Source organism: Heptranchias perlo, chromosome 7 (assembly GCF_035084215.1).
Source record: "Heptranchias perlo isolate sHepPer1 chromosome 7, sHepPer1.hap1, whole genome shotgun sequence".
In the NCBI taxonomy this organism is placed as follows: Eukaryota; Metazoa; Chordata; class Chondrichthyes; order Hexanchiformes; family Hexanchidae; genus Heptranchias; species Heptranchias perlo.
Window position 1 is genome coordinate 32169888 of NC_090331.1, and position 25009 is coordinate 32194896.

General features: G+C 42.3%; 1 protein-coding gene across 6 annotated transcripts in view; it reads left to right on the forward strand.

Annotated features, from left to right (window-relative positions):
- Positions 1 to 25009, forward strand: part of LOC137323595 (nck-associated protein 5-like) — a 555766-nt gene that overhangs the window by 371418 nt on the left and 159339 nt on the right. For all 6 annotated transcript variants that reach the window (XM_067987260.1, XM_067987261.1, XM_067987262.1 and 3 more), the window contains one exon: positions 23545 to 23613. In XM_067987260.1, the coding sequence (XP_067843361.1) occupies positions 23545 to 23613 (69 nt within the window). The remainder of the gene's footprint in view (positions 1 to 23544; positions 23614 to 25009) is intronic.

The following is a 25009-nucleotide window of genomic DNA, read 5'->3' on the forward strand; positions in this document are numbered from 1 at the left end:
GCTCTGCAGCCCTGCCACATCCAGTCGTGAATGGTGGTGGACAATTAAACAACTAACGGGAGGAGGAGACTCTGCAAACATCCCCATCCTCAATGATAGCAGAGTCCAGCACGTGAGTGCAAAAGACAAGGCTGAAGCATTTGCAACAGTCTTCAGCCAGAAGTGCCGAGTGGATGATCCATCTCGGCCTCCTCCTGTTATCCCCACCTTCACAGAAGCCAGTCTTCAGCCAATTCGATTTACTCCATGTGATATCAAGAAACGGCTGAGTGCACTGGACACAGCAAAGGCTATGGGCCCTGACAACATCCTAGCTGTAGTGCTGAAGACTTGTGCTCCAGAACTAGCTGCGCCTCTAGCCAAACTGTTCCAGTACAGCTACAACACTGACATCTACCGACAATGTGGAAAATTGCCCAGGTATGTCTTGTCCACAAAAAGCATGACAACTCCAATCCGGCCAATTACCGCCCCATCAGTCTACTCTCAATCATCAGCAAAGTGATGGAAGGTGTCGTCGACAGTGCTATCAAGCGGAACTTACTCACCAATAACCTGCTCACCGATGCTCAGTTTGGGTTCCGCCAGGAACACTCGGCTCCAGATCTCATTACAGCCTTGGTCCAAACATGGACAAAAGAGCTGAATTCCAGAGGTGAGGTGAGAGTGACTGCCCTTGACATCAAGGCAACATTTGACCGAGTGTGGCACCAAGGAGCCCTCGTAAAATTGAAGTCAATGGGAATCAGGGGGAAAACTCTCCAGTGGCTGGAGTCATACCTAGCACAAAGGAAAATGGTAGTGGTTGTTGTAGGCCAATTATCTCAGCCCCAGGGCATTGCTGCAGGAGTTCCTCAAGGCAGTGTCCTAGGCCCAACCACCTTCAGCTGCTTCATCAATGACCTTCCCTCCATTATAAGGTCAGAAATGGGGATGTTCGCTGATGATTGCACAGTGTTCAGTTCCATTCGTAACTCCTCAAATAATGAAGCAGTTCGAGCCCGCATGCAGCAAGACCTGGACAACATCCAGGCTTGGGCTGATAAGTGGTAAGTAACATTCGCGCCAGACAAGTGTGCCAGACAATGACCATCTCCACCAAGAGAGAGTCTAATCACCTCCCTTTGACATTCAATGGCATTACCATCACCGAATCCCCCACCATCAACATCTTGGGGGTCACCATTGACCAGAAACTTAACTGGACCAGCCATATAAATACTGTGGCTATAAGAGCAGGTCAGAGGCTGGGTATTCTGTGGCGAGTGACTCACCTCCTGACTCCCCAAAGCCTTTCCACCATTTACAAGGCACAAGTCAGGAGTGTGATGGAATATTCTACACTTGCCTGGATGAGTGCAGCTGCAACAACACTCAAAAAGCTCGACACCATCTAGGACAAAGCAGCCCGCTTGATTGGCACCCTGTTCACCACCCTAAATATTCACTCCCTTCACCACCGGCGCAGTGTGTACCATCCACAGGATGCACTGCAGCAACTCGCCAAGGCTTCTTCGACAGCACCTCCCAAACCAGCGATCTCTACCACCTAGAAGGACAAGAGCAGCAGGTACATGGGAACAACACTACCTGCATGTTCCGCTCCAAGTCACACACCATCCCGACTTAGAAATATATCACCGTTCCTTCATTGCTGCTGGGTGAAATTCATGGAACTCCCTTCCTAACAGCACTGTGGGAGAACCTTCACCACATGGACTGCAGCAGTTGAAGAAGGCGGCTCACCACCACCTTCTCAAGGGCAATTAGGGATGGGCAATAAATGCCGGCCTCGCCAGCGACGCCCACATCCCATGAACGAATAATAAAAAAAATGCCTTTTCTCCCCTCCTTTACGAGCTTCTTGTAATCCTGTTCAAACAGGTAGGAGTGCCTTTAAGCTTGATACCTTTGCTTTGTATGGGTACACACTGGTCCATTGCATTCAGAATCATCTCCTTGAAGGAACTCCATTGTTCCTCCACTCCCCTAGTCATATTCAAACCTGCCAAGTCCACTCTGACAAGACTTCTCAAGTGCATTTTTAATCCTTGTAATGTCAAATGTGATCACATTATAATCACTGGCACTTAAATCCCCACCCACGTTTGTGTTGGAGATTTAATCATCCTCATCATTCCCAAATCCAAGATATTTGCTCCCTTTGTTGGCCCTTTTACAAGCTGACTCATAAAACAGTCGTTCATTAACTCTAGAAATCCCTTCCCTGCTTTACCAGTAGAGATATTATTGCTCCAGTCAATTTCTGGTAAGTTTAAAATCTCTAACTACTATAGTTGGTCCCTTCCTAGTTGCCGTCCCTATCTCAACCCACAGTTCCCGATCAAAGCTTTCATCATAGCCCAGGGCCTATAACATACTGATAGTTTACCTCTGTTACTATCTATTAATTCCACCCAAATATCTCTATATCCACAATTGTCTTTACTTAGAGCAGTGACACTTTAGTTGCATGTTAGCATAGAAGTTACAACATGGAAACAGGCCATTCAGCCCAACCATCCATGATGGTGTTTGTTCCCCATTCGAAAATAGTTCCAATCACATTTATCCACCCTGTTCCCATATCCCTTCAACTCTTTGACCATGACTTTAAAGCCACTAACAAAGCTTTGTATCAGTTACATAAGAGAGAGTCATATATGTACAGCCAATTGGCTTCAAAGTAATTTTGAAAGCTTACTGTTTGTGTCATGAAAGCTTTCAACAATGTCTCTAACCTCGAATCGATATTGTGGGTCTGGCGATCCATCCATTCCCCATAAAATAACTCTTTACCTACATTTATTCCTTATCGCTTGATACCCTTAGTAACAAATATCTATCGATCTCAATCTTGAAAATTTCAATTGACTCAGCATCCACAGCTTTTTGCAGGAAAGAGTTCCAGATTTCCATGGCCCTTGGTGTGAAATAGTGTTTCAGGATTTCACTCCTAAATGGCCTAGCTCTAATTTTAAGATTATGCCCCCTTATTCTGGATTCCCCCACCAGAAGAAATTGTATCTACCCTATTGCATCCCTTTATCATTATAAAAACTTTGATTATATCACACCTCGACCTTCTAAACTCAAGAGAATACAGAACGAGTTTATGTAACCTGTCCTCATAATTTAGCCCTTTAAGCCTTTGTATCATTCTGGCGAATTTGTGCTGTACTCGTGGGCCAATATATCCTTCCTGTGGTTCGGTGCCCAAATCTGAACATAGTACTCCAGACGGGGTCTGACCAAGGCTCTGTGCAACTGAAGCATCACTTCTTCACTCTTATATTGCAACCCCATGAGATAAAGGTCAACATTCCATTAGCCTTTTTGATTACTTTTTGTACCTGTGCAGTAGCTTTTCGTGAGCTGTGTAGTATCTGTTGATAAAACAATTCACTGTTGAAGTTTATATCTTCAATTTACTCACGTTGTCCAAAGATACTGCACAATTTATCCTTTTTTATAAAAGAAGCAGGGAGAAGGGAGGGTTCATCAAGAGTTCTAACACTTCAACAAATAGAATCAATATACCTGTCTCCAAAAAAAAATAGTGGTATTGTACAAAAGACACGGAAATGTATGTAGTTGCTGCTGCTCTGATACTCTGATGGTGTCTATTCCTGTAAGTTCCATCATTTCAAGAACTGTACTGTTTTGACCTTTTATTAATGATACCTCCAAAGAACTTGACTTTCAGTTGGAGTGTATAACCTTTAAGCCTTAATTTCATTTTTTACTCACAGCTGCATTTTAAAGTCCATTTGAAAATAACACCAGTTCACTGATTCTGCAGTCATTTTTTTAAAAATAAGAGTTTGTCTAATTTTATTTCTCATTGAAAGGATATTGGGCCTGATTTGATCTTTCTTTGAAATGGGAAATTTGAGATTGTACTTATCAGGGTATTTTAAAACTGTTCTTTCATTGGCACTACTTGTAATTTTATAATTTTCACCTGGCATCAGTGTAAATTGATGTACTGGCAAATATAAATATAAACTCAATCTGACTGAGGGGACAGATCCTGGAAAAGGCATTTAATTCAGAATTTCCAAATGTAATTTGGTATTGTCACTTATTTTTCCTCCCACCACTGCAACTTTTTTGTGAAATAGTATGCTTCATATCACTAAGTACCTTAACAAATCAAATCAAATCGGGTAAGAAATATAACACATTGGAAACAGCTGATTAAATTGACTACTGACTGAGTATAGTAATGGACAAAACTGTATACTGATCTCAGGAATATATTTGCAATACATTTTAGTCAGTGATACTAAAAATAAAAAGATGCATATATTGGTTTTGCATATTTTTATTTATAATCTCACAAAAGTAATTCCATGCACTTAGACTGTCCCTCGTATAGAACAAAGCACCACTGTATGCAAAGGTCACCATAAGCAAAATACATTATAACTTCCTTAGTCTTAGTGCTCAATTGCTGCAAAATATAAATTGAATAGTTGTCATAACTTTCGATTGAGTGGCATTCAAAACAAGTCCAGGAATAATCAAGGCTTATGTACAGTTGGATGTTTCTGGTTGTAAGGTTGGTGCCTAGTCGCAGATAATAAAGGCAAGGGTAGTTATTTTTTGTTGGCTTTTTGAAATTTTGTCCATTGTGTTACTCAAGGATTGGGCCTTGACTGAATCATGTCTTTTGTATATTTTATTGTGCCTGTTACCTTGAAACTGTATGAAAGTTTATTTATAACTGTCTAGCACATAATGGCATTGTCTTACTAAATCTGGATCTTTGAAGTTTGGGCACATATCTCATCAGGTTTAGTGGTCCCTAAAATCTGCAGGCCCTCTGCAGTAAATATTCTAATTGCTAACGTTGTCGGAGACTGCCGCGCACGAGCACACATGCGTACGCACACACGCACCTTTCTCCATTTAATTTGCTTTTTCCAAATAAAAAACAAACTATTTAAATCTTGAAAGCTCCAATACCCACTTGTGTTTTGTTGATAGTAATTAGAATGTTTGCATTTTCTTATATCTGTTACAGAGACAGAATAAGAGAGACAGATTAGGAAACCAATCACAAAACAGAGAACCCCTAGAAACTACCAGTGAGCAACACCTCACATTCAACTCCAGTTCTGCTAAACCTCAGGTTCCCTGTTCATGATGATGCCAGATCAAAGGGCATCCCATGCTGCCAAACTCCAGCAGCCCCACTGCAGTACTATCAAACTACAGGACCCCACCTCAGCTTTGCCAAATCCCAGGACCATTCCCAACGTGACCAAAACATTGGATCATTCCCCAGTGCTGTCGAGGTCCTACTGCTACTAAAATGCAGGACTGACAACTTCAGCAAAACACCATTCCCATTCCCCAGTACTGCAAAATACTAAATAAACTATTTCCATTTGGTGCATCTTACTGTGTATTCCCAGCTTTAAGAATATAATGGAATATATATAATATAAAATGCACTTACTTACATTTTCCACAGGATACTGGACAGAGTTTGAAATGCAATCCCAAAAGCACTAGTAAAAATACAAAGAATTTGACTCATTCATTCACTGTAAGTGGCCCTGATTTTATGCCCTACATGACATAAAAATCCATATTATCACAAAACACTGAATGCTCTCACTGTGAGCAGCACCACAGGAGATCGACTCGTAATATATTAAAAATCTTACACCTCTGTGTACTTCCACTTGCCACATTTGTGCCACACTTTTCTGTCCACTTATATCATTATAAATTCTGATGCCACACTACTTTCTGCGAGCTGTCTTTGGAGGTGGTAATATCTCCCTGTTCCTCAACTTTTACTGCAGTGAAATCTCTATGTTCCAACCAACTCTACCTCTCTGCTTCCTGAATTTGCTGGAAGTTTTGCTATTTCACTATAAATAATAACACAAAATCATAGTATCATACGAAAATAAGGACCAAATGTATGATTTCAAAATGGGGACTGAATTACTTCGGCATGCCCTGGTCCAATTATTCTCTGCCCTTTAACCCCACTTCACCTGAAGACTACACTTGATCTTTACTCCCCCCTTGTGCAACTATGGGTGTGAACTAGTAACAGATTAAAAGGATTAAAGAAGGAAGGAAGAAAGAATTTGCATTTATATAGCCTTTCACAACCTCAGGACATCCTGTAGTCATTGAAATACTTTTGAATTGTAACTTGTTTTGCAGGGTAGTGAAGCAGTCACTGTTATTTTGCAGGGAAAAGTGGCAGCTGATTTGCATACTGCAGGATCCCATAAAAAGCAAAGAGATAAATAACCAGACAATCCATTTTTGGTGGTGTTGGTTGGGGGATAAATGTCAACCAGGACACCAGGAGAACTCCCCTGATCTTCTTTGAATAGTACCATGGATTTTTTACATCCACCTGAGAGAGCAGATGTCCCATCTGACAATACAGCACTCCCTCAGTACCTCACTGAAGTGTCAGCCTTATGTGCTCAAGTCTCTGGAGTGGGGCTTGAACTCACGATCTTCTGACTTAGAGGCAAGAATGCTACCACTGAGTCAAGCATGATACTTAGACCTGACTTTAAGGGCATCTCTGCATGTATAGCATGGGTAGGGAAGATGTGGTAGTGATAGAAAATCGGGCTAATTGTTCACAATGTCACAGTGGAGACAAGGAAGCAACATTGCTCCCTTTGATGCTGGGGAGTTGGAGATCCTATTGCTATAGGTGCATCAAAGGAGAGCGACCCTATTTGGAGTAAAAAACCCCTTCAGTAAAAGCACAGGTACCAGTTGCATGAAAGGAGTTTGCTGACTGAATCAATGCAAGCATTCAATTCCTCCATACCTGCTTGCAAAAGAAGAATGGTGCAAGGCAAAGTGCTCACTTTTGCACATACTTTTTGTGGGGTCTCAACAAGCATGACAAAACCCTAAATTGGGAACTCCTGGCCCCTTTGGGAGGTACTAATTCACTTTGATGCATTACAGTTTTACAGGCAAAACTCTGTTGCACATGGAACCTTAGCAAATCTCTTAAAATTTCCCAGTACTAAAATTTAACATTGGGTTTATATATTAAAATGACAGTTGCATGGCATTATTTGGCCCCAAATTGTGGCAGGGCCTCGTACAAATTTACCCTTTAATCTTTAATTATAATGTGAAATATGCTGTGATTTGTCACCTTTTAAACATAACCGAGGAAACTATTTGTTGTTGGTTGGAAGGTTGGTAACATGATTAATAAATAGAAATAAAAGTTTAATACCTATGGAATTGTTGGAGGGGGTGGAGATTTGGGCAGAAATGAACATTGAAGTGGTACCCAGAAAAAAGTGAGGAAAAATGTTGAAAGGAATGGAATAGAAACTCTAATGATTTGGGATTTCTGAGGCATGATGTAAATGTAAGTTAATAGCTGGGAATGTCCTCAGAGCTGCTCCCAGTTTGAGGTAGATATGCTTGGTTTAATAATAGTGGCAATTGTTGAAGTTTGGTAGCATGGGGACATAGTTCTGGTTTATGATAGCACTGCGAAGGTGGAGCCTGAAGTTTGGTAGCATTGGGGAGTGGAATTTGGGGTTTTGTTTACTCAGTGATTCCTGGGGCCTGCCAGATGCTGAGAGGTTGTTTCCCCTGGCTGGCGAGTCTAGAAGAAGGGGGCATAATCTCAGGATAAGTGGTCGGCCATTTAAGATTGAGATGAGGAGGAATTTCTTCACTCAGAGGGTTGTGAATCTTTGGAATTCCCTGCCCCAGAGGGCTGTGGATGCTGAGTCATTGAGTATATTAAAGGCTGAGATAGATGGATTTTTGGACTTTAGAGGAATCAAGGGCAATGGGGATCGGGTGGGAAAGTGGAGTTGAGGTCAAAGATAAGCCATGATCCTGAATGGTGGAGTAGGCTCAAGGGGCCATATGGCCTACTCCTGCTCCTATTTCTTATGTTCTTAATGAGAGGGACCGGCAGGGTTTGGCAGTATGGTAGGGGCAGATCGCAGGGTCTCAGCATTTGCAGCTGGTGAATTGCTGATATCAGTATTGGAGGCAGAGGGTCACAGGATGTGTCAACAATGGGGAGATGTGCTAGTGTCTGTAGTACTGGAGCGGGGTGGGGGGGGGTGGTGGATGTGGTGGAAGTCCTAGAGTGTGTCAGAACTAAGAAAGGATCCTGGGATGTGGTAGCACTAGGAAGGATCTTGTAGTCTGGCAGCAGTGGTGGGGGAGGGTGAATTGTCAGGGTAAGGAACACTGGAGAATGGGATCCCCCGGTCAAGGAGCAGGGAGGAATGAGATACTGGCGTCTTACGATACTGGGGATGGAGAGTCCAAGGGTGTGTCAGCATTTGGGGTTAAGTGTGATGTGAGGCACTGGATGGGGGTCCTGTGATCTCAACCTCTCTCTCACTCAATACTGTCACTAATTTGCATGTTTATATTTTTAACTGTCAACAAAACACAGCTCGTGGTAATCAAAGCCTTTGTGTTTACCGGCAAAGCATTCAACATTCAATTAATTTTTTTATTGTTTTGAAAAAAATTAACTCAAATCAGAATGAGGAAAGATATTGCTTCTCTGTGTCCTGATCTCTGTTTATTTCTGATCTTAAAAAAAAGTTGAAAACAATGAAACCTGACTTGAAAACTATCACTTTGTAGCTTATTTTGGAATAATTTGGGATGGCTGAAAGAAATTCAAAAATCCTTTTACACCATAAGGAGATACACCTTTTCAGTTTTTAGTCAGCCTGCCAGTCATCCTGAAAGAATCCTAATAAGACATGATGGGAAATTCTCAACATGCTCTCTGAAGCTAATAACATGATGCATGTACCTGTAGTTCAGATGTAAATGAGACAATACAACACCATTTGTGCAGTAATTGCAAAATTGCAAAAACTTGTACCCGAATCAGTAAATGTTCCTTCAATTACGAATTCTTTAATTCTCCCTGAATAAGGCTAGAGGAGCTCCACCAATAAAGTATTGAAAATCATGGGCTCAATTTTAAATCCGAAGTCCGGGTGCACTGGGGGCAAAGAAAATCGGCATCTTCTGGAGCGGGCAGGGTTCCCGGCTCCAACCCGCTGAAGAACGCGCACGACCCAGAGTCATCTGGGTGCGCACGCCGTTCCCGAACCCGGAAGTCCCACTGGCAATTAAAGCCGGCGGGACGATATTTAAAGCAGCAAATGTACGTCATTGAGGTACTTAAGATCGTTTATTTTTTGCTATTTTGGACAATTAAAAAGATTTTGACCTTAACCTGGGCGGCTTTCCCATGGCTTCCGATTCACGCCTGGTGAAACCGGGAGTGAAGGGCCGGATCAGTTAAAAAATAGACTAAATAAATTAAATAAAGTTACACATTTCACATTGTAAAAAAATAAATAAAAATACCTTACAAACGATGTCACCTGCACCCCCCTCACGATGTCCAATGTCACTTGCACCTCTCTCCAATGTCCATTGTCTCCCCCCCTCCGATCTTTGTCCCCCCTCCCCAATCTCTCTCCCAACGGCCGATGAGGTCTCTCTTTCTCTCTCTTTCTGTCCCCCCCCCCGCCCCCCAATCTTGGATGTGCAGCCCCTGTCGGCAGCCAGTCTGTCAATCTCCCCCGGACTCTTCCTGCTGGCCTTTTAAAATTGAGCCCTTTATGTCAGTGCACACCAAATATCATACTCCAAATTCTTCTACGCAGATGGAAAGCAATCTGAAAAATGAGAAAATAAAGTGTTCCCTAAAGCAGGGTGATTCTCACCTGGAGCAGAAATAGACAAATACAATTTGTAAGGGTCCGTGACCAAACAACAATTAAACCATGACCTTGTGATTACTTAGCAACAATTATACTTTATTCCATTTAAACAGATACAGTACTGCCTTAGTAGATTACTACATTATGCATTAAATGATATAAAACTCATGTCCTTAAAAAAAGCATGTAATCTGACTCACTGTAATTATATTTATATATATAATTGTGGAGATAACAAAGTCATGCTCCTTATTAAGTCATGTGAGTTGCTTTTGAACTATTTCCAGGGCCCCGATATTAGCAGGGAGGCGGGCTGGCAGCGAGGGGGGGGGGTGGCGATTGGGCACGTTGCAATCCCGCATGAATCAAACTTACCGTTTCCGACACGATTGCACATTGATTGATAATGGTTAACGTTCTCTCTGGGTTTCGCGCCCGGCAGTTAGACTGATTGACAGGCTGGCTGCCATCAGGAGCTGCAACGCGTGGTGGGGGGGGGGGGGCTGCTGGGAAAAAGAGAGAGCCAAACGTCATTCGGCGCTGGACTGGAAGACCGGGGGCTGGTGGGGGGAGAAAGAGGAAGATCGGGAGTCTAGGCTCACACATCTGCCTAGATGTGTGAGCCTGGGCATTGAGCGCTAGCAAGCTACTTAATCAGAAGGCTATTAAATACAAGCCCAATCCTATCCTTGCCCATGTTAATACATACACACTTTCAGCAGGAGTCACTGGACAGCAGTCAGGAATTAGAACACTGACTGATTTTATCAAGGGGATACTTAGGCCAAATATAGTGACACTGGTGCTGCCTAGGCTGAAATCAAATAATTCCCCTCGGAGCATGGATCAAATCCGGGACCTATGGAACCATAGGAGTTTGGAGCAGAGGAGAAGGTCATTTGGCCCATTGTGTCGATGCTTGCTCTTTGTTAGAGCAATTCAAAACTAATCCCAGCGCCTTGCACTCTCTCCATTGTTCTCTATATTCCTCTGCTTCAAATATTTATCTAATTTTCCTTTAAAAGAAGCAATGGTCGGTGCCTCAACCACTGCCTACAGCAAAGTATTTTATGCTCCAAAACAACTCTCTATGTAAATAAATTTCTGCTAATCTCTCTCCTTGTTGTCAGTGACAATTTTACATTGATGAGCCCCTGTCCTTGACTCCCAACCAAGGAAATAGTCTTTCTCTATTCACTCTATTGAAACCCTTCATAATTTCAAAAACAGCTATTACATCTCCTCTTAGAGACATTCTCTGCTCCTGTGAACATAGTGCCAGTATATTAAATCTCTTCATAGCCATAATTTACCCATCCCTGGCATTGTCCTGGTCAATATGCGCTGTATGCTCTCCATGAGACCATCCTGATCTGTGTGGCTTAGAACGCTTTTGTACTTTGTTGCTTCTGTCGGATTGAAAGTAGGCGGAAGAGATGATCAATTCTCCATAGCGCTACAACAGTGACCTGAAAAACATACTTTATCATTGATGACTGGCTGATGGCTCCAGTGACACATGCAGGCAGAGATGTCCATTTTTCAGAGTTGGCAAGCATGACATTTTCTGAGATGCATAAATTCAAATACACCAAACCTGTTCATAAAGCTTATGGCATGACTTGTGCACTACATGCATCTCATCACCGGTGAAACTGCTCTATCGCATGGTTTCATGTATTGTAAAGGATAAAGACAAATGTTCATGTCACTCAAGGGTGATAGCAGATGTGTGACTGAGAGGTGGGAAGTATAAAATTGACATTACCAGACTGCGATCTGAATAGTGCCCTTGTCACCAAAGGAGGATTGTAGATTGTATAAAATGCAGAGGGTACCTTTGTATTACCTATAATATTTATTTGAAGCAAATTTGATCATTCTCCAGAGATATTTACTGTCTTCTTGGAAATCCATTAAAAGGATTGAAAGTAAGGTAAATTACAACCTTCAGAATTCCCTATAGAAGGATACCTTGACAGGTATTTTCACACATTTTGTGAGATTTTTATATCCCAGATCCCAAATACTTTCCATTTTTGTTGTCACCATTGCTGAAAAGTCAGTCATGTTTATTATTTATTTTTAAGTTGATGCTTTTGCTTCAGTTAACATCCTGAAATATCTGCCTGCTATGCTTTAGCTACTGGTCTGTCAGCTTTTGATCTTGTCTAGTTTATCTCCACAGTCAATCTGATATGCCTATCTGTGAAGCACCCTGGGACACTTTTTTCCAAGTGCCACTTAGCATTCTAAGTGTCAGCCTTGGATTAAAGGTAACATTGTTACATAAGAACATAGCAACAGATCATGGATGATCTGTACCTCAACTCCATTTAGCTGCCTTTGATTCATATCCCTTGATGCCCTTACCGAACAAAAATCTATCAATCTCAGTTTTGAAAATTTCAATTGATTCAATTGACTCAGCATCAACAGCCTTTTGGGGAAGAGAGTTCCAGATTTCCACTACCCATTGTGTGAAAAGTTGCTTCCTAATGTCACTACAAATGTCCTAGCTCTAATTTGTGTCCCCTTGTTCTGGATTCCCCCGCCAGAGGAAATAGTTTCTACGTACCTACCTTGTCAAATCCCTTTATCATTTTAAACACTTCGATTAGATCACCCCATAATTTTCTAATCTCAAGGGAATACAAGCCAAATTTATGCAACATGTTCTCATGATTTTACTCCTTAAGGCCTGGTATAATTCTGGTGAATCTGAACTGTATCCCCTCCAAGGCCAATATATACTTCCTGCGGTGCAGTGCCCAAAACTGAACGTAGTACTCCAGATTTTTTTTTTATTCGTTCATGGGATGTGGGCGTCGCTGGCGAGGCCAGCATTTATTGCTCATCCCTAATTGCCCTTGAGAAGGCGGTGGTGAGCCGCCTTCTTGAACCGCTATAGTCCATGTGGTGAAGGTTCTCCCACAGTGCTGTTAGGAAGGGAGTTCTGGGATTTTGACCCAGCAACGATGAAGGAACGGCAATATATTTCCAAGTCGGGATGGTGTGTGACTTGGAGGGGAACGTGCAGGTGGTGTTGTTCCCATGTGCCCGCTGCTCTTATCCTTCTAGGTGGTAGAGGTCGTGGGTTTGGAAGGTGCTGTCGAAGAAGCCTTGGCGAGTTGCTGCAGTGCATCCTGTGGATGGTACACACTGCAGCCACAGTGCGCCGGTGGTGAAGGGAGTGAATGTTTAGTGTGGTGGATGGGGTGCCAATCAAGCGGGCTGCTTTGTCCTGTATGGTGTCAAGCTTCTTGAGTGTTATTGGAGCTGCACTCATCCAGGCAAGTGGAGAGTATTCCATCACACTCCTGACTTGTGCCTTGTAAATGGTGGAAAGTCTTTGGGGAGTCAGGAGGTGAGTCACTTGCAGCAGAATACCCAGCCTCTGACCTGCTCTCGTAGCCACAGTATTTATATAGCTGGTCCAGTTAAGTTTCTGGTCAATGGTGACCCCCAGGATGTTGATGGTGGGGGATTCGGTGATGGTAATGCCGTTGAATGTCAAGGGGAGGTGATTAGACTCTCTCTTGTTTGAGATGGCCATTGTCTGACACTTGTCTGGCGCGAATGTTACTTGCCACTTATCAGCCCAAGCCTGGATGTTGTCCAGGTCTTGCTGCATGCAGGCACGGACTGCTTCGTTATCTGAGGGGTTGCGAATGGAACTGAACACTGTGCAATCATCAGCGAACATCCCCATTTCTGACCTTATGATGGAGGGAAGGTCATTGATGAAGCAGCTGAAGATGGTTGCGTCTAGGACACTGCCCTGAGGAACTCCTGCAGCTATGTCCGGGGGCTGAGATGATTGGCCTCCAAAAACCACTATCATCTTCCTTTGTGCGAGGTATGACTCGAACCACTGGAGGGTCTGATCAACTGAAACATAACTTCCTTCCCCTTGAGATAAAGACCAATATTCCATTAGCCTTTTTGATTACTTTTTCTACCTGTGCACTTGCTTTTAATGACTTGTGTACATGAAGACCCAAATCCCTTTGCTCCTCCACAGTTTTTAGTCCTTCGCCATTTAGAAAATATTCCGATTTGTCATTCTTGGATCCAAAGTGGATGACCTCACACTTCCCCGCATTGAATTCCATCTGCCACTGTAAAGGCACAGAGGAAAATGCCCTTGTCCTGCTGCTTGGTTACTTGCATACAAACATATGAAAATAAGGGTGAGAAAAGATCCTCCAGTCCATCAAGCCTGCTCCACTCCATCAAAGGTGCAACCTCACACACCATTTTCCCACCCTGAACAAGGTTCTCTCTTTGCAGAAACAAAAACAGACACACATCAAATGTGTGAGAGTTGGAAAGCAAAGTTTTCTTTCAGAACAGCCCTCATCTAATTGCAGAGTGTGTTTAAAGGGCATAGTTACCTCTGAATATGACAATCATGAAGACATAGTGAGTTATTACTAGTTCAAGAGAATTGAATTACATGCTTGGAACTAGGATCTCTAGGGATAAAGTGGAGAAAACCAATAACTTGAGTGCACAACAAAAGATAGCAAAGCCTTCCTGTGCCCACAATTCCAGTTAATTTTAGCGTTTGCGTATTTTTTGTTTGTTATTTTATCATTGTCAAGAAAGTAATAGATTTGTTTACAATTTCATCTTTGCACATATGGACTATAAATCATTGTATATCAAGCCCATATATAACCCAAGCTGTCTTACTTCACAGAATAAGCTGCACAATGAAAGTTTGGGCTGGAATTTCCTGGATCGCAAAAGTTTATGCCGGTTTCTGCGTCAATCTTGCTGATGGGAATTTAAGCCCAAATTACTTGCGGAGTTCATTTGCCTGCGCCAAAACATAAAACCTGTCGTAAAACAAGAGGAAATACTGTGCCACCAATAGGAAAAATATATCAGCCTACTGTCTTCTGCCATCTAGTTTGAGGGAGGAACTGAAGGAAATCAGTATTAGTAAAAAAAATAGTGCGAGGGAAATTAATGGGGCTAAAGGCTGACAAATCCCCAGGGCCTGATAATCTACATCCCAGAGTACTAAAGGAAGTGGCCCTGGAAATAGTGGATGCATTGGTGATCATCTTCCAAAATTCTATAGACTCTGGAACACTTCCTAAGGATTGGAAGGTGGCAAATGTAACCCCACTATTTAAAAAAGGAGGGTGAGAAAAAACAGGGAATTATAGACCAGTTAGCCTAACATCAGGAGTGGGGAAAATGCTAGAGTCTATTATTTTTTTTATTCGTTCATGGGATGTGTGGCCGTCGCTGGTGAGGCCAGCATTTATTGCCCTTCCCTAATTGCCCTTGAGAAGGTGGTGGTGAGCCGCCTTCTTGAACCGCTGCAGTCCGTGAGGTGAAGGTTCTCTCACAGTGCTGTTAGGAAGGGAGTTCCAGGAATTTGACCCAGCGACGATGAAGGAACGGCGATATATTTCCAAGTCAGGATGGTGTGTGACTTGGAGGGGAACGTGCAGGTGGTGTTGTCCCATGTGCCTGCTGCTCTTGTCCTTCTAGGTGGTAGAGGTCGCGGGTTTGGGAGATGCTGTCGAAGAAGCCTTGATGAGTTGCTGCAGTGCATCCTGTGGATGGTACACACTGCAGCCACGGTGCACCGGTGGTGAAGGGAGTGAATGTTTAGGGTGGTGGATGGGGTGCCAATCAAGTGGGCTGCTTTGTCCTGGATGGTGTCGAGCTTCTTGAGTGTTGTTGGAGCTGCACCCATCCAGGCAAGGGGAGTGTATTCCATCACACTCCTGACTTGTGCCTTGTAGATGGTGGAAAGGCTTTGGGGAGTCAGGAGGTGAGTCACTCGCCGCAGAATACCCAGCCTCTGACCTGCTCTTGTAGCCACAGTATTTATATGGCTGGTCCAGTTGAGTTTCTGGTCAATGGTGACCCCCAGGATGTTGATTGTGGGGGATTCGGCGATGATAATGCAGTTGAATGTCAAGGGGAGGTGGTTAGACTCTCTCTTGTTGGAGATGGTCATTGCCTGGCACGAATGTTACTCGCCACTTATGCGCCCAAGCCTGGATGTTGCCCAGGTCTTGCTGCATGCGGGCTCGGATTGCTTCATTATTTGAGGGGTTGCGAATGGAACTGAACACTGTGCAATCATCAGCGAACATCCCCATTTCTGACCTTATGATGGAGGGAAGCTCATTGATGAAGCAGCTGAAGATGTTTGGGCCTAGGACACTGCCCTGAGGAACTCCTGCAGCAATGTCCTGGGGCTGAGATGATTGGCCTCCAACAACCACTACCATCTTCCTTTGTGCTAGGTATGACTCCAGCCACTGGAGAGTTTTGCCCCTGATTCCCATTGACTTCAATTTTACTAGGGCTCCTTGGTGCCACACTCGGTCAAATGCTGCCTTGATATCAAGGGCAGTCACTCTCACCTCACCTCTGGAATTCAGCTCTTTTGTGCATGTTTGGACCAAGGCTGTAATGAGGTCTGGAGCCACGTGGTCCTGGCGGAACTCAAACTGAGCATCGGTGAGCAGGTTATTGGTGAGTAAGTGCCGCTTGATAGCACTGTCGACGACACCTTCCATCACTTTGCTGATGATTGAGAGTAGACTGATGGGGCGGTAATTGGCCGGATTGGATTTGTCCTGCTTTTTGTGGACAGGATTATTATAAGGATGTGATAACAGAAAGGATGTAATAACAGAACACTTGGAAGGCATTAATGGGATTGTACAAAGTCAGCATAGGTTTATGAAAGGGAAATCATGCTTAACAATCTACTGGAGTTTTTTGAGGATGTAACTAGTAGAATAGATAGGGGAGAACCAGTGGATGTGGTGTATTTGGATTTTCAGAAGGCTTTTGATAAGGTCCCACAAAAGAGGTTAGTGTGCAAACTTAAAGCACATGGGATTGGGGGTAAGATACTGGCATGGATTGAGAATTGGTTGACGGACAGGAAACAGAGAGTAGGAGTAAACGGGTCTTTTTCCGGGTGGCAGGCAGTGACTAGTGGGGTACCGCAGGGCTCAGTGCTTAGGCCCCAGCTATTCACAATATATATCAATGATTTGGATGAGGGAACTGAATGTAACATTTCCAAGTTTGCTGACGACACAAAGCTGGGGTAGAATGTGAGCTGTGAGGAGGATGCAAAGAGGCTCCAATGTGATTTAGACAAGTTGGGTGAGTGGGCAAGAACATGGCAGATGCAGTATAACTTTAGTTGTAAAAACAGAAAGACATATTATTATCTGAATGATGATAAATTGGGAAAAAGGGAGGTGCAACGAGACCTGGGTGTCCTTGTACACCAGTCGCTGAAAGCGAGCATTCAGGTGCAGCAAGCAGTTAGGAAGGCGAATGGTATGTTGGCGTTCATTGCAAGAGGATTTGAGTACAGAAGCAGGGATGTCTTACTGCAGTTGTACAGGGCCTTGGTGAGACCACATCTGGAGTATTGTGTGTAGTTTTGGTCTCCTTAACTGAGGAAGGATGTCCTTGCCATGGAGGGAGTGCAACGAAGGTTTACCAGACTGATTCCTGGGATGGTAGGACTTACGTATGAGGAGAGATTGGGTCGACTAGGCCTTTATTCACTCGAGTTGAGAAGAATGAGAGGTGATCTCATCGAAACATATAAAATTCTAACAGGACTAGACAGACTAGATGCAGGGTGGATGTTCCCGATAGATGGGGAATCCATAACCAGGGGTCACAGTCTCAGGATACGGGGTATGCCATTTAGAACTGAGATGAGGAGAAATTTCTTCACTCAGAGGGTGGTGAACCTGTGGAATTCTCTACTACAGAAGGCAGTGGAGGCCAAGTCATTAAATATATTCATGAAGGAGATAGATATATTTCTAAATGCTCAGGGTATATGGGGAAAAAGTGGGAACAGGGTACTGAGTTAGACAATCAGCCAGGATCCTTTTGAATGACGGAGCAGGCCCGAAGGGCCAAATGGCCTACTCTTGCTCCTATTTTCTATGATTCTATGGTGCCTCACTCCCAGAGCTTGTTACCTCTGCTGCTGCACTTTCTATTCCATTATTATGCGGAACTGGGTATGCTCATTGGGAAGGCCATTCCAGCTCTTTAGTTCTTCTGAACGTGTTGGGGGTGCGGGAATCTGAAACGTTTCTGATGTACTGAGACTGACAGAACTTTGATTAAGTATAGTGCAGGTTTCAATAAGAATTTTTTTTTTTAGAAAATCACCATCAAACTCCAGAAATCTCAGTTACGCCGACATCAGGTGACTTCAGGCCGTGTTGCGCCTAAACATTTGAGCATAACTCCATGACAGCGCATTATTAACGTAAACACAGGAAACTCGCCCGAGCTGGTCCTTTGCATGGGGGAGCTGTGTAAATGAGTGGCTGAGGGTTTTAGCGGATGTATCTTGGAAGCAACGCAAACGATTGAAGAAATTTTTGCATAGTGATCTTTCGGCATAAAACTGCCGTAAATCAGTTACGTGCAAAATTCCTTGGGGGAAAAAATGGCAACATCGCTTTTACACCATAGTTACACCAAGACTTTCCAGGCAATCCAGGCCACTCAAACTGAGAAAATCATATCAAGGTCTTGAAGTTAAGAAACAACAGAGTGGTTGAAAAAAAATCCCCTCCCTTAAACTTTTTTCTAAACTCTCTGAGCCACAGCCTTACACCTTCCTACCAAGTAACCTCCCGTTGCATACATAAGAACATAAGAAATAGGAGCAGGAGTAGGCCAATCGGCCCCTCGAGCCTGCTCCTCCATTCAATAAGATCATGGCTGATCTGATCCTAACCTCAAATCTAAATTCATGTCCAATTTCCTGCCCGCTCCCCGTAACCCCTAATTCCCTTTACTTCTAGGAAACTGTCTGTTTCTGTTTTAAATTTATTTAATGATGTAGCTTCCACAGCTTCCTGGGGCAGCAAATTCCACAGACCTACTACCCTCTGAGTGAAGAAGTTTCTCCTCATCTCAGTTTTGAAAAAGCAGCCCCTCATTCTAGGATTATGCCCCCTAGTTCTAGCAAAAAGAGGGGGACAATGCAGACATTGCAGTTAAGGAGGAGGAGTGTGAAATATTGGATAGGATAAACATAGTGAGAGAGGAAATATGAAGCGCTTTAGCATCTTTGAAAGTGGATAAATCACCAGGCCCCTGATGAAATTAATCCCAGGCTGTTAAGAGAAACAAGGGAGGAAATAGCGGAGGCTCTGACCGTAATTTTCCAATCCTCTCTGGCTACAGGTGTGGTACTGGAGGACTGCTAATGTTGTACCATTGCTTAAAAAGGGAGAAAGGGATAGGCTGAGTAATTATCGACCAGTCAGCCTAACCTCGGTGGTGGGCAAATTATTGGAACAAGTTCTGAGGGACAGTATTAATCGTCATTTAGAAAGGCACGGATTAATCAAGGACAGTCAGCGTGGATTAGTTAAGGGAAGGTCATGTCTGACTAACTTGATTGAAGTTTTTGAGTAGGTAATGAGGATGGTCGATGAGGGTGGCGTGTTTCAGGTAGCCTACATGGATTTTAGCAAGGCTTTTGACAAGGTCCCACATGGCAGACTGGTCAGGAAAGTAAAAACCCATGGGATCCAAGGGAAAGTGGCAAGTTGGATCCAAAATTGGCTCTGTGGCAGGAAGTAAAGGGTAATGGTTGACGGGTGTTTTTGTGACTGGAAGGCTGTTTCCAGTGGGGTTCCGCAGGGCTCAGTACTAGGTGTGAAAACTGGATATCCATGTGGTGAACGAAAGAACACTAGAGCCTGGTCTTTGGTTGCTTCCAAGCCTTTATTCACAGAGTCTCCTCTTGCATGCCTAACACCCAAGCTAAGCTGTCCTATAAAAAGGATCCAAGAGAGTCCCCAATTGTATTCAGGTGGTGGTTACAACATTAGCAGTCCTCCAGTACCACGCCTGTAGCCAGAGAGGATGGAAAATGACGGTCAGAGCCTCCGCTATTTCCTCCCTTGTTTCTCTTAACAGCCTGGGATTCATTTCATCCGGGGCCTGGCGATTTATCTGCTTTCAAAGATGCTAAAGCGCTTAATATTTCGTCTCTCACTATGTTTATTATTCGTGTTAATTATACAATTAACACTAGGCCCCTTGCTTTTTGTGATATATATCAATGACTTAGACTTAAATGTAGGGGACACGATTAAGAAGTTTGCAGATGATACAAAAATTGGCCATGTGGTTGATAGTGAAGAGGAAAGCTGTAGACTGCAGGAAGGTATCAATGGACTGGTCAGATGAGCAGAAAAATGGCAAATGAAATTCATTCCGGAGAAGTGTGAGGTAATGCATTTGGGGAGGGCAAACAAAACAAGGGAATACACAATAAATGGGAGGATACTGAGAAGTGTAGAGGAACAAAGGGACCTTGGAGTGTATGTCCACATATCCCTGAAGGTAGCAGGACAGGTAGATAAGGTGGTAAGAAGGCATACGGGATACTTTCTTTTATTAGCCGAGGCATAGACTATAAGAGCAGGGAGGTTATGCTAGAACTGTGTAAAACACTGGTTAGGTCACAGCTTGAGTACTGAGTACAGCTCTGGTCACCACATTACAGAAAAGATGTGATTACACTAGAGCGGGTACAGAGGAGATTTACGAGAATGTTGCCAGGACTGGAGAAGTTTAGCTATGAGGAAAGATTGGATAGGCTGGGGTTGTTTTCTTTCAAACAAAGGAGGCTGTGGGAAGATTTAATTGAGGTATATAAAATTATGAAGGGTTTTGATCGACTGGATAGGAAGAACCAATTTCCCTTGGCAGAGAGGTCAATAACCAGGGGGCATAGATTTAAGTAATTGGTAGAATGATTAGAAGGGAGTTGAGGAGAAATGTTTTCACCCAGAGGGTGGTGGGGGTCTGGAACTCACTGCCTGAAAGGGTGGTAGAAACCCTCATCGCATTTAAAAAGTACTTAGATATGCACTTGAAGTGCCACAAACTACAAGGCTACGGACCAAGAGCTGGAAAGTGGGATTCGGCTGGATAGCTCTTTTTCGTCCAGCACAGATACAAAGGGCTGAATGGCCTCCTTCTGCGCCGTAAATTTTCATTTCCACTGACTATTTGGAAACTGATAGTTTTAGAAATATAATTGTTTCCTTTGAATACAAACTATATTCAAGCACATAATGTTCTATGCAAAATGCAAACACTAACATTTAGAATTTATTAATAATACTCTGACTTGAAGTGGGAATCCGTGCAGGTCAACAGCAGAAATGCCCTCTTGTGGTCGAAGTAAGAGCTCCTATTTATATCTGCATATCAAGTAAACAAATCAATTATACATAAACGAGGTGCAGCTTTGATAGAATCATAGAAAGGTTACAGCACGGAAGGAGGCCATTCGGCCCATCAATAACATAGATGCTTAACATTCATCAAGGCCTTACATTTCATCTAATAATGAAAGTTCACAATGTACATAACATTTAAAATACACTCTGTTATCTTGAATTGACATGAATATAACTCTATTAGTGATTTTTCCACTCATTTTGATCTATATGGACCAATTCAGGTTGGAGAGTTTTTGGCTAAATCGAACTGGACAGTATGATTTCTAGGATAGCTGCTTTAATTTTGAAAGCCAGGCAGCAAAAGTCGGGTTTTTGATTGCTGTATTAAAATAAAATTGTCCATAAGTAGACCCATTTCACGATCAGGCGTGTATGAGCTGACCTGTTTCCTTCACACGCATCATGTTATGATTCTTTTAAATGCTGTGAACTCATACCTAAGATAAAGCAAAAGGTGACAGCCCTACTAATGTGACAGAGTTACACTGATGTGAGGCATCCAGGCAACCCATTAGGTTTAATCCCAGCAGAGCCCAGGTTCAATCTGCTTTCATAACTGTTTCCATTCATTTTCATATTTCTTATTTAGTTGTTTGGTGAAAGGTTTCACTGATCATAAACTAACCGATGTAATAATCTGAGGCCCCACATGCAGCTATAAAGAGACCAACACACATGCCAGCTTTACAATGTCATTTTAGAAGTGGATAATGTGATGAAATGTTACTGTATTTTTAATACACAACCTTATGTTTATTTTTATTCAAGCATTTGAAAGGTTTATTAAGCTGGTCTTTTCACTGACCATCAATTTGCTCGCGATTTTAATTTATTTTGTACTTCTGTGTTTTTTTCTGTTCAGAATTATAAAGTATAATCACACATTTTCATTTAAAATATAGTCATGAAAACATATGGGAAGTTGGAATTCAAATTCTGCTTTTGTTGTTTTCTAACAGGCAGATGCAGGTGTTCTCTGTTTGAATACTGGTCACTGCCTTATCTGGAATGCGCAGAGTATTCTGAAAAGTCTGAAGCCATATGTTGACTTAATTCACATTTGGAAATGCCTTTGCAGTTGATCTTTAATGAATATTTTGGAGAATTTCTGAAAACTTAATATATTGCCTGATGGTATGCAGTTAATTTTTGATTTGGTCAGTTTTTCATCTGAAATGTTTGCAGTCAGGATGTGTTTAAAACAAGAGTATTATAAATTTAGCAAGAAACAAATTCCAAATAAGCCCTTTTATAATTGTATTTGACTAAAGCGTCTGAGGATTTTTGTTTTCGGGTGCGTGGATGAAGTTCAAAGTAATTTCACAAATTAATGTGGCACATTTGACACTTTTGACATTATTAGACTTTCTCTGCAGAATAGCGTTTCTTTCTGTTGACATTCTGCCTCTTCTGCAGCTCTGTGACAGCGTGTTTGAATAAAAGCTTATAAGAACATAAGAAATAGGAGCAGGAGTAGGCCAATCGGCCCTTCGAGCCTGCTCTGCCATTTAATAAGATCATGGCTGATCTGATCCTAACCTCAAATCTTCTTATTGCCCAACTTTTACAAAGGAAATTAAAGATTCCTTCATGATTTTAAGTCTTTTATAAATAGTGATTTAATTGAATTGTGTCAGAATAGTATTGTCCAATATGTTAACCACTAGCCACATGTGGCTAATTGGGAATTCAGATATGGCTAATTGAATTTTTGATTAACAAATAAAAAACGAGTAATAGTGACTGTCATTGGGTATGTGATTTCAGTACTCATTCACACAGTATGCATGCATACTTTAACCTTTCTGTGTATTTGTTGGTAAAATGGCAAGCCAAAAAGTAATGTGTGTGAATGTTTTTCGATCGTTGCATGTGTTTTACGTCCTTGGTTACTGCTTATTGGTTATCTTCTAAAATGGCATGTAATGTGGGTGAAAATGCCAGCAACATTGTGTGGAGAGGGGAGCTGTCATCGTGGTCAGCTCCACCAATCGGAATAACTGCTGTCGGCCAGCAGAAGAAAGCAAGCTCAACCAATAATGGGCAGCTCCAACAAGGCGCATCATGGCAAAGGGCAAGCGGCCTCCAACTGTGTTCTGGATGGAGAGCAGGGGCGGGTCTGGCTCGTCTTGTTGTGCAGGTCACATTCCCAGCAATCACTGTGATGAAGTCAAAGTACCGCTCACAACTGCAAGACAAAAACCTAGAAGCTGCACTAAGATGTGCTGGGTCTGATAACTTCAGGCCAGAATTCCAAACTTGGTGGAAGAGAAAGACTGCAAAGTTTCACACTGAATGGTGGTAGATGTTTGTTAAGTAAATAGACACATGCGGTGCATTTACCTATAGTGTGTGTAATGCGTTTTCTACTAATATTAGTGCATGTGGCTAAAACGATGTCACTGTAGCCTCTCCTGTGGCTAGTCAGTGATTCCTATTGGACAACACTGTGATAGAATACAGCCTGAACTTGTATTGATGTGGGTTCTTTATGTATTTTATTGCAGGCAGAGAACTCAGCCTTAGCCCTAGAAAATGAACATCAGCGAGAACAGTATGAATGCTGTCTTGATGAGGTAAGCTGAGGCAATTACAGAATATATTGGGATTATTTTGCTTCTGTAAACCATTTACTTTCAATAATCTGCATTTCCAGATACCAAAATATTTTTGATTAGTTCAGTTTATGTATGTTAAGTAAGTTAATGGCAATCATCAACATCAAATGCTTCTAGAACAGGTATAGCATGAGTTAAATACAAACTAAACATTTTCTTCAGTTTCTCCAAATAACAAACAAATTCCAAACTCAGAAGAACAGTCCCTATTTTTATGAACATAATATTCTGATTCCCGCATCACATTTCCTTCTTGCCTGTCTGAATGAAACAGGTAATTTAGTGCCAACTAGTGCTTATGAGCAATTTTGTTTGGTGAACTCACATCAACCAGAAACAGGCTGAGTCTGGCCAAACTTGATTATAACCCTTGCAGCTGTCAAAAAGGAGTATTTCATCCAAGCAGCCTGGTCTAGATTTTAACACTGATCATCGAGAGGAAAAGGTAATGTTTTAATTCACTGCTCTAGTCACTGTCTTACGAGTAGTTTTATTATAATTAATGCTTTCAGCCATGAATGAATGATTTTTACATCTCTCTTGATGCACAGTTCACAGTGTAGAAATCCTATATCATCAGTTTTTTTAAATACACTCTGGGTACGCTGTGTGATTTGATGCATTTAAAGCTGTTGTCATTAATACCTTGATGCTTATATTGCTGTTTCAGATTTTAATGGACTGAATTATTATTCTCATTTTGCTTTTGTTTTTGGGTTCCATCACAGCCAAACCCAATCTCCACAACCACACATTTTCTAGCAATGGCACCTAGAGAGCATGAACCCTGGCTTATTTTTTCCCCTCGCTAGTCCGAGGACAGTGTAATTGTACCTCTATTGCTCAGTTGAGTTCAGCTAACCCAAATTAAAACAGGATACAGCCTTGAGCCTTCCTGGTCTGTATTGCCCAGGTCTACAGTGCCAAAAAATCCACAACCCCTGCTGCTCTTCATTCAGCTGTTTGGAAGCACACGGCAGAAATTCTCCCTGCAGTGAAGTATTAAATGCAGGGAAGGCCCAATCCCTTACACAACATTGAGACCCAGACTTCAGTAAAATGGGAATGTGGTGTTGGGGGGGATCTCAGCACAATATAGGAACAAACCTACATTTTATGGCACAACAAACATTTATATTACATTGATGTATGACTGTAACCTAAAATTCTGTAATATGTGAGACATTTAAAAAGTTAACACATCCTTTCTATTTTGATTAGTGATCGTATCTTTCCTAATGTTACCCCATATATTACCAATAACCTGTTGGGAGTCAGCAGTATTTGACATCTTACATTGATATTCAGTTTTTTGCCATAAGTTATAATTATTCTTGGAGAACATAATTAGTAT